Source organism: Onychomys torridus, chromosome 10 (genome assembly GCF_903995425.1).
Source record: "Onychomys torridus chromosome 10, mOncTor1.1, whole genome shotgun sequence".
NCBI classification, from domain to species: Eukaryota; Metazoa; Chordata; class Mammalia; order Rodentia; family Cricetidae; genus Onychomys; species Onychomys torridus.
The window spans coordinates 77167799-77180924 of record NC_050452.1 but is presented as its reverse complement, the minus strand read 5'-3'; the positions used below and the strand labels follow the sequence as shown (position 1 = coordinate 77180924).

At 48.4% G+C, this 13126-nt stretch overlaps 1 protein-coding gene across 6 annotated transcripts in view; it reads right to left on the bottom strand.

The window, feature by feature from the left end:
• Wdfy3 (WD repeat and FYVE domain containing 3) overlaps positions 1 to 13126 on the bottom strand; it is a 248435-nt gene that overhangs the window by 6526 nt on the left and 228783 nt on the right. For all 6 annotated transcript variants that reach the window (XM_036200777.1, XM_036200773.1, XM_036200776.1 and 3 more), the window contains 9 exons: positions 12345 to 12492; positions 12107 to 12261; positions 11130 to 11288; positions 9042 to 9221; positions 6927 to 7109; positions 6079 to 6175; positions 3943 to 4266; positions 3574 to 3685; positions 3028 to 3225 (listed from right to left, as the gene is read on the bottom strand). In XM_036200777.1, coding sequence (XP_036056670.1) covers positions 3028 to 3225; positions 3574 to 3685; positions 3943 to 4266; positions 6079 to 6175; positions 6927 to 7109; positions 9042 to 9221; positions 11130 to 11288; positions 12107 to 12261; positions 12345 to 12492 — 1556 coding nt within the window. The remainder of the gene's footprint in view (positions 1 to 3027; positions 3226 to 3573; positions 3686 to 3942; positions 4267 to 6078; positions 6176 to 6926; positions 7110 to 9041; positions 9222 to 11129; positions 11289 to 12106; positions 12262 to 12344; positions 12493 to 13126) is intronic.

Here is a 13126-nt window from a genome sequence, read left to right as displayed (position 1 = left end):
AGGCTCTCCTCTGACTAAGGTATGGGCCCAGCTGTTTTAGAGGAAGAGCACCCCCTTACGGCACTCACGCCCACCTTTGTCAGCAGGACAGGACCAGATAATGTGTGTTTCTATGATAACAGCAAGGGTCCACCATAGCTGTGCAGCCAGCAGGAGCTGTCAGCCGCCCTGCTGCTACTGTGGTTATGCCTGCACAGAACGAGACTGCAGCCTCCCTCCCCACCCTGTGCATGGGGGTCATCTGGGGAGACCTGGGAGCTTTCCTCTTCATGATTTGGAAATGTTTGCAGGAGTGGGTGAGAATGGAATGCAAAAATCGCTGGCCAGGTCCAGGCATCCATAGGCTGTGTGTCCCACGCCTGGGACTGGCTGTTGCCCTGCTAAGATACCTCTGGAGGGTCCTTTGTGTGTGGGAACAATGGAACCACAGCGTTCTTTCCTTGGGAACTCTGTGGGAGTCAGTGTGTCAACAGCCTTCCTTCTCTGTCCAGGTCCCTGTGTAAAACTAGTCACAACTGGCCACACCCTGAAGCACAGGCTCCACTATCCATGATGCCTCTTCCAATCTGTGTGCTGATATCTGCTTTCTAATGAATAACTCCTAACACTGGGTGTCAGGGTTACTCTGCTGACCCATCTTTGTTTCCTGAGGCAGCTACCTAGGTGCCAATGTGGTGGAGTATTTGTGGAATCTTGTAGGTGGGAAGACTCATGGTATTCTGATGTTGGAGCAGTCTAAATTCAGATAATGGGTCTGTTTTCAAGATGGCTCCTGGCTCCAATGGGAGATGAACTCAGGGTTCTAGGCTCGCTAAGCTACAAGCCTGTATGGGTTGAGGCGCTTCCCAGGATCTCCCCTGTCTGCCCTGCTGCCTTGCTGTGATTCTCCTTTACCTGGTAGAGATGAAGGGCAGATTTCTCTTCCCCCTGGCACCACAGCAGGGCAGGGCAAGGGGAGAGGTATGCTGGGATATTTTCTCCTATGTTGCCTTTGTCTCAAATCTCAAGGTTTTATGAGGTTTCCATTGATTTCCAGCATTCACTCACAACCACTCAATTCGGGATGCAGCTATACCCATGCTTTGGAGCTAAAGCAGTGTGCGGTTTAACCACTGCCTGTCTAAAAGGGCGCTTTGCACAAGTTTTGTCCTTCAACATTCTGCTTATCTCCTTGACCATTTTTCTTTTCCTCCTCCCTTCTTCTCCTCCTCCTCCTCCTCCTCCATTTCTTAAAAGCATTTTCTTTTGGAGTGTGTCCACAGGCTACTTAGCATATCTCCATGGTCTTTCAAAAGTACTGAGGGTTCCTTTTCATACAGTAAAGTAGGAAATGATGCCGGAAAAGGCAGTAAACGTCACTTTGAGCTTGGACGCTCACAGAAACAGAGATGCAGATTCATATTGTTTACGCGGTTGTCAGAAAACAAACCAAGTGCTTACCAGGGTCCCCGGACTGACACAGTCAGGAGCAGAGGGCAGGAAGGCTGTGGCCAGGCTGTCCCTTCCTACCCAGCTTCCTCCGGGGCCTCACTTAGCACCAGCAGCTACCATTCAGTCAATGCTCTCAATAGCCTTCACCACACATAGGAAAGCCATGGATAATTTAGCAAATTACCTACACTTAAGATTTTGAAAACACTACAAAGAAGAGGTATGCGGCAGTGCGGTGCTCCACCTGTAATTACAAGATCAAAGCACAGTGCTACATGGCAGGATCCTCTGCCCCACCTCATACAAGTTCCAGTCAGAAATTCTGGCAGTGACATTCCTGCTAATTCACCTTCAATCTATTTCTAAGAACAGGGGTTTAAGGAAAACAACAGTAATTAGACTACCTTAAAACCCCAGCTGTCCTGTCTCTGAACTTGCTATCAACTGTACTCTCAACAGCTCTAAAAGCAGGCTGTCTGTCCATTTTTCACCCACAAGCTCAGAGGGCTTCAGTAACTTGTAGGAGAGCATTTAATCAGAGTCTGCCTTCTCACCTGGAACCATATGTTGCCTATGGAACCTCAGAACTTGCCTTAGAAAATGATTACGTAGGTGTTTTCTGTGGAAGTGTTTACAGTGAGGCAATGTGGGTGGCATGTGTAGGGATCTGCCGTGTGTGCAGGGCAATGGAGGCCTGCTTGTGTGAGCACATTCATCCTACCTTACCATAGGCAAATTATACTCCAAAGGGATCAAAGATTAAATGTAAAAAGTAAAACTTGGAAACTTTAAAAGACACTAGTTTCCTGTCTGATCAAACTTAGGACACCCAAATCCTAACATACATGCACAAATGGCGCATATAATAAATGCAACCAAAATTGAGGCCTGTGCACCAGACAGTACAAATGCAAAGTTAAAATAGAAGCCAGAGACTTGCAGGAAATATGTGCACGACACATGGAGTCCAGAGTTGATCCAGTCTGTCTCCCGGGGAGAAGATCGGCACTTAGAAGGGAACATTCTGTAGCATTATTTATAGTGTTTGCAAAATGGAAAGGAAACGCCAAGACTCCTTGGGAGGCAAGGATAAGGAACATGTTCCTACAAAGTCCTGAAGTAAAATCCCCGGCACACTGTTAAAGCGAATATACTAGAATAATGGTTATCTGTGAATGGGTTAGAAAACTGGGTACAGCTTGACAGGAATGTGCAAACAGGGCAGCGTGTGAAGCTGAAAAAACAATCCTGTGTAGACAAGTGCCGAGGGGGAATAAGGACTCATGGGGAGCAGTGTGATGAGCGGGAGTGGGCTGGACTGAAGGCCTATGTACAGTGTGGATGTGCACACAACCCCGTGTGCCTACACAACGATCATGGCGAGATGAGTATGTGCATTTCAAGTCAGGGTGACGGGGATTTTTGATGATTTCTGTACTTGCTATGTCAGCTCTTAACTACAGAAAAAGAGGAGAACAGAGCTGAAATCGGTCACACTAATCCAGCGTCCTATAGTGGGCACACCGAAGCAAATCGGAGCTCGCCCCAGGCCCAGCAAACAGCCTCACCCAGAATCTGCAAACTGGGGACACTCACTTCTGACAGAAGAGCTGCCCACAGTTCCTGCAATGGTGCCGTCGCTCTGTGAGGGAGAAGCGCACGGGGCAGCCTGAGCAGCTGTCGACACCCTCGTCCTTCACCCAGTGGTCAGCAGCGGAGCGGCCGGGCTGGTCACTCACAGACCAGCTGAACACTCGGCCCCGACTGTCGCCCACCAGGATTCTGCTGTGATCCCTGTGGAAAACATGAGAAGGAAAACATGGTCCAGGGCTCAGGGTGTGCAGAGGAAGCCCCGATTCCCTCAGAGGGAGTTAGTTAAAACAGACACAAAATCAAACCCAGCCTGGATTTTTTCCATTTCACTTTTCCTTGGCGTAAACCTGGCCGTGTCTTTAAAAAACCCAGATGGCATTTGGTTTATTTGTTGAGAATTACAATCCACACAGTGGCAAGTTTCAGACCAGAAGAATCAGAGCAGCCACACAGGATGATACAGGCCTCAAGGATGGGGCTGAAATACGGGTCCCTAGCTATGCAAATGATCCAGGAAGAGAGATGGGCTCTGAAAAGCCTGGCCCTTACTTGGAGACACCCAAGGCGGTGACCTCAGCTGGGTGTGCATTGTCCTTTCGATCGAAGGCCGTGTGCATAGTCAGCTTGCTTCTGAACACCAGCTGCCGCTCCCACCGGTACCCTGGAACGGAGGAGTGGAAGACAGAGACCAGCTGAACCCAGGGAGCTACATCAATCAAGGCAGTTTTTGGACTGTGGTTTCTTGTTTAACACATGCCTAGCTTGATCTATAGGGGAACTGTCTGAGGCCTTTCTCTGTAGCCCAGGCCACAGAGTTGATCAAGGATAGGGCCCCAAGGGAGCTGGACCCCAGAGCTCAAACACACAACCTATCACACCACTCACAGGCAGGGCAAAAGACACCAGATCTCAAGTTACCAGGTTTCAATCTGCTGTAATTCCGTGCTTCGACGGGGTTGGGGTGGGAGTGGGTGAGGGGGCCCTGCAGATGTGCTCGGGTCTGGCCCTCAGAATAGTTCACAAATATGAAGCCATCTTTCTCATCAAGACTGAGCTGGTCGGACCAGCGCCTGGAGTCATCCGAGCTGCTATCCGTACACCACGTGGCCGTGGCTCTGCAGGAGGCAGCCCGGGGCCTGTGGCTGGTGCTGCTGGGCTGGCTGGGCGTTTCCTTTGGGTCCTGGCTGATGCTTGGCTCCTCTGTTTCGGAATCCGTGCTGTCTTCATCCTGGGCTTGCTGCCCTGGGAAAGCATGAGGGGAACGACAGACGGCAGACGCATCAGTTACATTTACTTTGGTCCTTGCTCTTTTTCCTTCTGTTAGGTGGAAGGCACAATCAAAGCTGACAGAGCACTTTGAGCCAAGTATTTCTAGTAAGGTTACACACAGTAAGAAAGTGAGGATCTGTCAGAGTTCCATTTGCTAGACCATGTCTGAGAACGTCTGTAGCTTGGCATTTTATCCTTAATAGTAAATCCCAGACCACACACTCCCGGACACAATGGGGCTCCTCTGGATCTCCCGACAACCTGCTCCTCCTCACGTAGACTTGCATACGGCCATTTCTCTACTTGTCTTCCCAACGTCTGTGTGGACTGGTGCTACCTGACTTGGGGATGAAACTTCACAGCTTCTGTGTCTAAAATCTTCCCCAACTCCTTCTACTCAAAGAATCTCCTCCCTCTCCCAAACTCTTTCCTGCCATGCCTCTTGGTTCGATGTTCTCTAAACTACCAGCCCTGTACTGTTTACAGGCAGTCGAGGAAGGACAGAGCACAGGGCCTTGGCCGCAGCCATCGGTAACCTGGCGTCCTAACACTAATTATCTACTTCCTTCGGTAACACCTCTCAGAGAGAGAGAGAAATAGGACAACGTGTGCACAAACACACAGAAGTTGATAACAATCACTTATGTGGCAGCTGGCTACACACAGCAACACAAATGTTACTGACACAGCTCAGACTTAGGTCATACCCTAAGCTGCTGAGGGGACGGCTCTGACCTCCCGGGAGCCCCTAGGTTGCCTTCCTTGAGTCCCATCCCTGGGACTCTGCGCAGTCGGTCCTTCCCTGTGGACTGTTTTCCTTTCTGCAAAACTGCCACAGTACAACAGACAAGGGCGATGACACCCCATGGATGACCCTTCTTCCATCTCATTGTTCACTATTAATTCACTAAAGAAAAGTGACTCACTTCTCCCTGGACCCTGCAATCCAATGCCTTAGATAAAAGAGCAACCCCAAGTAGTTACTGAATCAAAATGTCCCGAATTTTATGTTTTCCCCACATGTTAGCCCGGAGGAATTCCTGCTATCAATATAATGCAAGCACCAGAATGTCCTGCCCATGGGATTTTTTTCTGGCACAGAAAGAGGACACCGTGCTATTCTGATAGAAGAGGCCTCTCCAGGAAAAGGCACACTATCACCAAAGTCTTTCAATTCTCAGTGTGCGGAGACTAACGACCAGAGGTGACATGAGGTCATCCAACTGGAACTGATTCTTTCCAGTAAGTCATTAGTGCCAGACCAGGAAGGCAAGCCTCGGTGGAGACAGCAGCATGGGGCAGGAGGCCGCTGGCTTCACGGCACTGTCCCCAGCCACTCAGTAGAGAAGTCACCTGCTGTTTCACTGGGAAACTTCAGAAATAACAGGTAGCAGTTTTCAGCTGGAATTAATGCCCACATGAGCAGGAGTGGGCAGCCTGAGGACTGATGTTTGGCTTATTAACCATTTAAGAGCCTGGTACCCACCTGTTGCTGGGCACAGCAGCTGTAGAACTGAGGTGAGGGGGCTGTCTGACTTACCAAACACCATGCCCCCAGAACCGAGACTTGGCACTTCAGGAAAACCACTCCCATATCTAGCCTGCCATGTAGATGTCAACTAAGACTGCGTCACTCGGGGGCACCGGTGAACTACAGCGCACCCGGCCACAGGACCACAGAAACGATAGCAGAGATGCAGTGCTGTGTACAGCACCCAGCCTTGTCGCCTGAAGCTACTGGTGTGAGCTTTCCCCCGTGACCTAAACAATTAGAGTGGTAAGTACCTATCTGCGCTTCAGGACAGCCTTCTTGCATTTCCAGGTCTTCCACAGGCTCAGGAGCGGGGGTTTCAGGAACTTGTAGAAATTCCATCCTCCAGAACTGTAATAAAATGATGTGGAAACAACACCACTTAAGAGTCACACTGGAGGCAGCGACCATGTCACTTCATGAAGGGCGCTCTGAGGGCCAGGTGGATGGTTCCACTGGTTGCCTCTAAATCGGTTTTTCTGAACCCGTGAGACCGCTTGCCTCACACGGTAGCTATCCCTCACCAGAGGGATGGAGCAGTGGTCAAGAAAGAATGGTCAGTGTGGTGGTTTGAGGATGGGCCTCAGAGGCTCCCTGCCATGCCGGCCATGGGCTCACCCTCTGAGACTGTAAGCCCTCAATGAAATGCTTTCTTTTACAAGTTGCCTTGGTCATGGTGTCTTTTCACAGCAACAGAATGGTTAAGACAGTAACTGCGAAAGTAAACTTGTTTCCTACAAAAACCCCTCTAAGTCTGGCATACAGGAATACAAATCCCACCTCCCACCCCGCCTGAGCCTGTGATTAAGTAGGGTGATGATCAGTCACCCTGCTTTGACAAAGGGCACAATTAAGGGAGATAGTTACAAAGAACTTTCTCCTGAGAGAAAGCCAAGCATCTGAGTGACTAGAGAGGTTAGCACACACACTGTCTTTTGTGTGATGCCAACCGACATAGAAAGCAGCAAAACACATGTACTGCATTTAGGTTTCAGCAGAAATCATGTAGGCTCCAGCATGAGCATGGATGTAAGGCCTCGAGATGTGTGTGTATGTGCACATGTATTCGAGAACAGTGGGAGTCTTTTCTGAGGTCACTTACCCGAACCACCCCATCTGAGTGTCCCGTCACGATGACATTCTGTGTGTCCCACTCATTCATCTCAGACACACAGCAGCAGATGATCTGCTGACTCCTGCCTGTGAATGTGTTCACACTCACAATAGGGTCACCGTTGATGCTCCACACATGGATGTACGTGCCGGCGCAGGACACAATGTCCCCCTGAGGAGAAGAAGGGGAGTTTGTCAGTCTCTCCACCCTGAGCTTCATATCCCACATCTAGCTCTCAAAACCTTTCAGTCCTGAGGACTCAAGGCTGGATGATTTCTGAGGTAACCTAGAAGTCAGTGCTTGCTATATAAATATCTTCAACAGAAGCTTCCTCAAGAATTGAAAGTCCTTGCTGGAGCCAGGTGTCACACATGGAGGTGAGAAGTAATGAACTCAAAACCAAGACCAGAGGGCAGAGGAGAAAGGATGAGCTCAGGTGTGCTGCATCTCGCCTCAACAACTAAGGAGGCAGACGGGCCCTACGGAGTACTATACTATCTACTGTAAAACCTGTATCCACAGCAAGGGAGGCAGACCAACCAACTTGCCGGTTGCTAATGAGGACAGGTAGTACATGCAGTTCATTAAGGAGCTGGACGGAGTGTTGTGGATGGAAGGGAAGCCACCAGTTACTTAGACATCACCAAGCCATCTTTTAAAGATTATGTGTACGAGTGTTTTGTCTGCACACATGTCTGTGCACCATGTGTGCCTGCCTGCTGCCCACATAAACCAGAAGAGAGGCTTCAGCTCGCCGAGGACTGGAGTGACAGTTAAGAGGCACCATGCACATGCTGAGAATTGAACCCTGGTCCTACAGAAGAGCAGCCAGTGCTTTTAACCTCTGAGCCAGCTCCACTAAAACAACTTCAACAAACAAAATAAAAACCAACCCAAATGGCTCCGTACAGTTAGAAGCACTGGCCGCAATCCAGTGTGTGTGTGTACATTGGCTTCAGCAACAGACGAGAAACACAGTTCTGCCTACTTAGAAACAAGGCCAGACCACAGTGCGATGCATCACGGCGTCAAGCATCTCAATAAGCAACACCAAGGTCAAGGGGTTATGCTGGGCCCACAGTTTTAGAAAGCTTTTTAGATGCAGTGTTCATACAAGACCCCACAAGTCCAACGGTACTTCCACTGGTGCCTTCCCCCATGCAGTCCCAGCTCCAAGCACGCCTGTTCCTAGCAACCGGGCACTCTGGGTTGGTTATTCACGAGAACGGAATTTCTTCAAGTGACTACAGAATATTTGATTAAAGCACAATACTTAAGTGTTGTAGTTTGGGTGTACAATGTATCCCACAGACACATACACTGGGTGAGGCAGGAGGCATATGTGTGGAGGTAGATCACTGTAGGGTAGGCCTTTGAGGGTTACAGCCTGGCCCTACTTCAGGCCTGCTCTGGCCTGAGTTCTCTGCTTCTTAGAGACTTGAGTAGAACAACTGCCTTATACTCACTCTCAGCCTGTAGACTAGACTGGGTTAGCTGCTGTATCTTCCTTACCACGACACACTATATCCACTTATGTACCATGAGCCAAGACAAACCCTTTCTCTCCTGCTTTTGTCAGGTATTTGATTACCAGGTTGCGACCATTATACAAATAGTATCATCTGGTAGAAAGCAAAGTGGGGAGGGGCCTCCCAAAAGGAAGGCTGTGTGGATGAGAGTGCGAACCTGGAAGCCAGGGCAGGGCGGGGTAAGATGTGAATAAGTAGGTATAGCTGCAATGCCAACAGGTGAATTGCTGTTAATTCCCAGGACCAATCTGCAGATGGAGAACCATCTACACAGGGTGTTTCAGGCAGGCCTCAGCTGCTGTAAACCCACAACTGAGCCCCCCTGGCTTATCATCCCCACTCAGCAACTAGTATGTTATTTTCACCAACTCTTGCTCTCTTTAAAGTGTGCAGTAGTGAATGGATTGTTTTAGGATAAAACAATTGTCTGGGTTATAAAATTTAATATCCACTTGCTTTTCAAGCAACTTATAAACCAAGCAGAATGCAGTGGCTTCGACAACATAAATATCCATCAACACAGACTCACACTGGTCAGACTAAACACAGACTATTTCCTAAAGATACTACTTACTGTTAACTCATTAATACAAAGAGCAGAAACGGGAGCTCGGTGGCCGCGGAGCTGGGTTAGAAACGACAGTTTGTTCAAATCCCAGATGATGCAGGTCCGGTCTCGGGACCCACTGACAATTATGTGATAGGCTAGTGATGCTGTGGCACAGGTGACAGTATCCGTGTGACCAAGTAAAGCCTACAAAAGGAGAAAAGCGAGCAATCAGGCCAGTCACAATGGTGGGGTCACCTAGCTGTGAAGACAAGAGGACAGGCTCATCGCCATAGAGCCAGATGCCCAGGGCAGGGGGGCTGACAGTCTAGACTCTTCTCTCCATCTTTACATTTTTCTCAGTAGGAAGGAAATGGTGGCCTTGACTTTTGAAGGAAGAGGGAATGTCCACTGCAACTGACTTGGATTTCTTTCCACTCTTCCCATGTGATCATATACTCACTATGGGTCCAAAGCAGAGAGTTTCTAGTCTTTTGCCATAAACTCTTATTTAGATGGTTGTGAGCACCTACGATTTTAAAAAGTGTATGAACCAATCATTACATTATTCGGAAAAAAAAAAAAATTAAAATGGCATGGCTGTGGTCTGTAGTCCTAAAAGATAAAGGGAGAGTATGGTCCTGACATACCACCTTGCTGTAGTCCCGCTATGCTGCAGGGGAGGCGTCTGTGTTGGGGTGAGGGGGGCTCCTTCAACTGACTGCAGCAAGGGAGCCAGTAGGACCCAGGAACAGCAGTGTGTGAAGGTTAGGGAAGATTTTGGAGAAAAGTTTCTGATCACTGTCAGGAGTTCCATTTACTGGAGACACGCCTCCTCTCCTGTCCTCAGTGGGACATGCTCATTTAAATAAGGAGTTGCCTTAATTTTCTGGTCATATAGACATCTGGAGGTATGCTGAGTAAACACAGAAAGCTAGCTGTTAAGTCCTAAATCCACACCGATGGCACATAAGCTCAAAACCCATTGGCTGATGGGAAGTAGTTTCTGTAGAGAGTGTGGTTAGCAAAACCACCAGCAGCCTTATCTGTGATGCTGTGGAGAATGCCCTCACATGGCTCATCTCAGTGAGTCTAAGGAGCCCTTGGTCTGTGGAAGGTTGTTGGACAGGGAACTTAATTCTTTCTGTACATGGCTAATACACTGATTTTGGCTTTAAAATAGACTTGGAGTCAGACCTGAACTTAAGTTCTGGCTCTATCTCAAAGGTAATGTTGGCATGCTTTTTATTCTAAGATGTGCTTCCTTCACTCCCAGACACAGTAACTACCTTGGATAACTTGAGGCTCAGAGTTCTGTATGAACAAATGAGACATTTTTATTAATAAACTGCTTTTCAAATTACATCCTGAAAACATAGATGTATCCTCCTTATTTTAAAAACATCTGTGCTAAACCATCACAGATCAAGTACTACAACATAGCTTGCTACCAGGGATAGGACAAAGGAGCCTAAGCACAAGCCTTATGCCCCAAATTCAATCCTTAGAACCCACAGAAAGTTGGAAGTAGAAAATGGACTCTGGGAAAAAAAAAAGAAAAGAAATAAAAAGCTTTTGCATGAAGTAAAAATGGAATCAAATAAAGATGAAGTAATTGAAACACTTGACAGCAACACCATCAGTGCTCTGCTGGACACAGTCATGGATCCTGTGTGGCCTCAGGGAGGACAAAGGACAAAAGAGGCGACTAGACCTGGTGCATCAGCTAAGTGGCACCCCCATGGGAGAGCATCTATACGAATCTACAGAAAATATACCTGGCTTGCAAAGCACTGCAGAGTACATATAATTTCTAAGAAACATTTGTATTTCTTAGGTATGCTGAAACAGTCATCAAAGACAACTTCCTTTAGATCTTAGCACTTTTTGAGAAACAGCATTTTCTGATTATCGAAAAGCATTTCTAGGAAATTAACCTGTTTTGGGTCAGGTGCAATTCCACACCCAGGTGGTTGGGGATCACGAGTCTGAAGACAGCCTAGAGTACCCAGCCTCACCCCACAGAGCCAAACAATACCTTCCCCAACCATGTTCTGGAGCCTGGCAGCTGAGCAGGAGAGAATGTGCCCACCCTCTCCCCTGCTGCGTGGTTACCTGCTTCAGCGTGAGGGGCTTGGCCTTTTCTTTGGAGGTGCCCATCTCCCACACGCACACCACTGTACTTGTTCCACCCGTAATCACGAGCTTGGGGTTCGGGCAGATGGCACAGAGAATCTGGCCCCACTCGGACAAACATTCATAAACAGTCACCGCCTGTGAAACAAAGTGGATGTGAGACACATGCCACCAAGTGCTGCAGACTTCAGCTACACAAGGGGCAGAGCTGAGTTCCCAGAGAAGGTTGTTGGAGGCAGCCCAGACATGTACTGTCTCCCACCCTGAGCCAAGTTCAGTTACAGTGAACAGGGTTCAGTTAAAGTGACAGTTCCACTGAAGTTCTACCCCAACTGCCCAAGAACGTCTAAACTACAGAAGCTGCTAGGCATCAAAATTAAGAGACTGTGTTTGAAACAGTCTGATCTTTATCCAGTTTGGGAAAATAATGTTCAACGTGTGTGATGGTAGCATGTTTAAAAGGGCCTGTATGCTGTGGCCACAGAAAGCATGCATAGGGAGAAAACACGCTTGTTTAAGAAACTCTGCCCACAGAGAACAGTGCCCAGTGTGACCAGAGAGTGGGAGGAGCCAGCAGAGGGCAACACCCACTAAAGCATCATCATTTGCTTTTCTAGGCCACAGTGGCAGCTTTTGTGCTGTGGGATGGGGCTGCTTTAGGGGACTAACATGGTAAGTGGCCAGATCATTACTTGACAAAAAAGGGTCCAGGCAGGTTGCAGAAATGGTGAGCCCTTTGCTGGTCTCTGAGAAGAATTCTGGGAGTGGGAGGAGAGCTGTTTGCACCCACTTCACAGATTTCCAAGAAACACTTGTTCTTCAGCAGCTCTCTCCTTGATTTGGAGCAGGATGTTGCCTTTGGAGGAGCTGCTGACAGAGCCTGGCCTAGCTTCTCCCCAGCTGTTCAGCCAGGTTGTCATGAAGGGGCAAGGCTGAAGAAGGCAAGCAGCACGCACCTTGTCTGACTCGTAGGTCCCCAGCCTGCAGCTAAGGTCTGCGTAGCCCCAGGCGAAGGTCTTGTTCCAGGCTGGTGGGATCAGAACCTTGTTCTGCTCTACTGCGAGGATGCCTTTGTCTGTGCAGACGATTTGCCCCACAGGCTCTTTGAGTTCTACGAAGAAATCATTGCATTAAGTCAGATGGGGACTCAGGATCTCAGGCTCACACCCCGAGATCTGGTGCCCAACGTCTTACCTTTCACTGGTGTCAGGGAGGGCCTCAGGTTGTCTAGGTGATGGAAGAAGATCTTGTCACCTGTGACTCCTGGTGGGACGGAGATCCCCATGTTGTCTCCATTGAGCCGACTCCTCACTCGCTTTGGTGGATGAGGTTTTTTAAACAACTGAGGAGGATAACACACTTTATAGGATGACATGTACTCAGCCCTTTGTGTGCCAAGCATCATGGCTTTCTTTACATAAGCTTTACATGCATTATATATTATATTATATTATCCCCAGTTTTCATCTGAGGAAAGAGGGTCACAGGCTGAGACTGAGACTTTACCACAGTAAGCAGTGACAGGATTATGGCGCCGGAAGCTGGGGTCACCATACCCAATACAAAGCTGAATTAACTTTCTGAGAAAATGTCATTCCTCAAACTACACATTGACTGACAGTTATTGTCTAGCGGGGTTTAGAAGTTAAGCAGTTCACCATGACCTGATGTGCTCTGTCCCTGAAGGCAGACACTGTAATGGGATTTATTCCTGCCCTGCACAGCCATCCTGAATGTGACTTAGCAATGCTACGCCCTGCACAGCTGCCCCTAAATGTGACTTAACGATGCCACTTTGGTGTCTTTGAGGTGCTCTTGCTGAAAATTTATGAATCCATCTTGCATTCAAGGAAAGACATTCAGAGAGGTTAAGAGGACTGTGAGTGTCCACGACACAGTAATCAGGGGCAGGACTTGCATCGAAGGGCTTGCTGCCAGGCTCACTCTCACTTTTTTCCAATAAAACCAATCTTTAA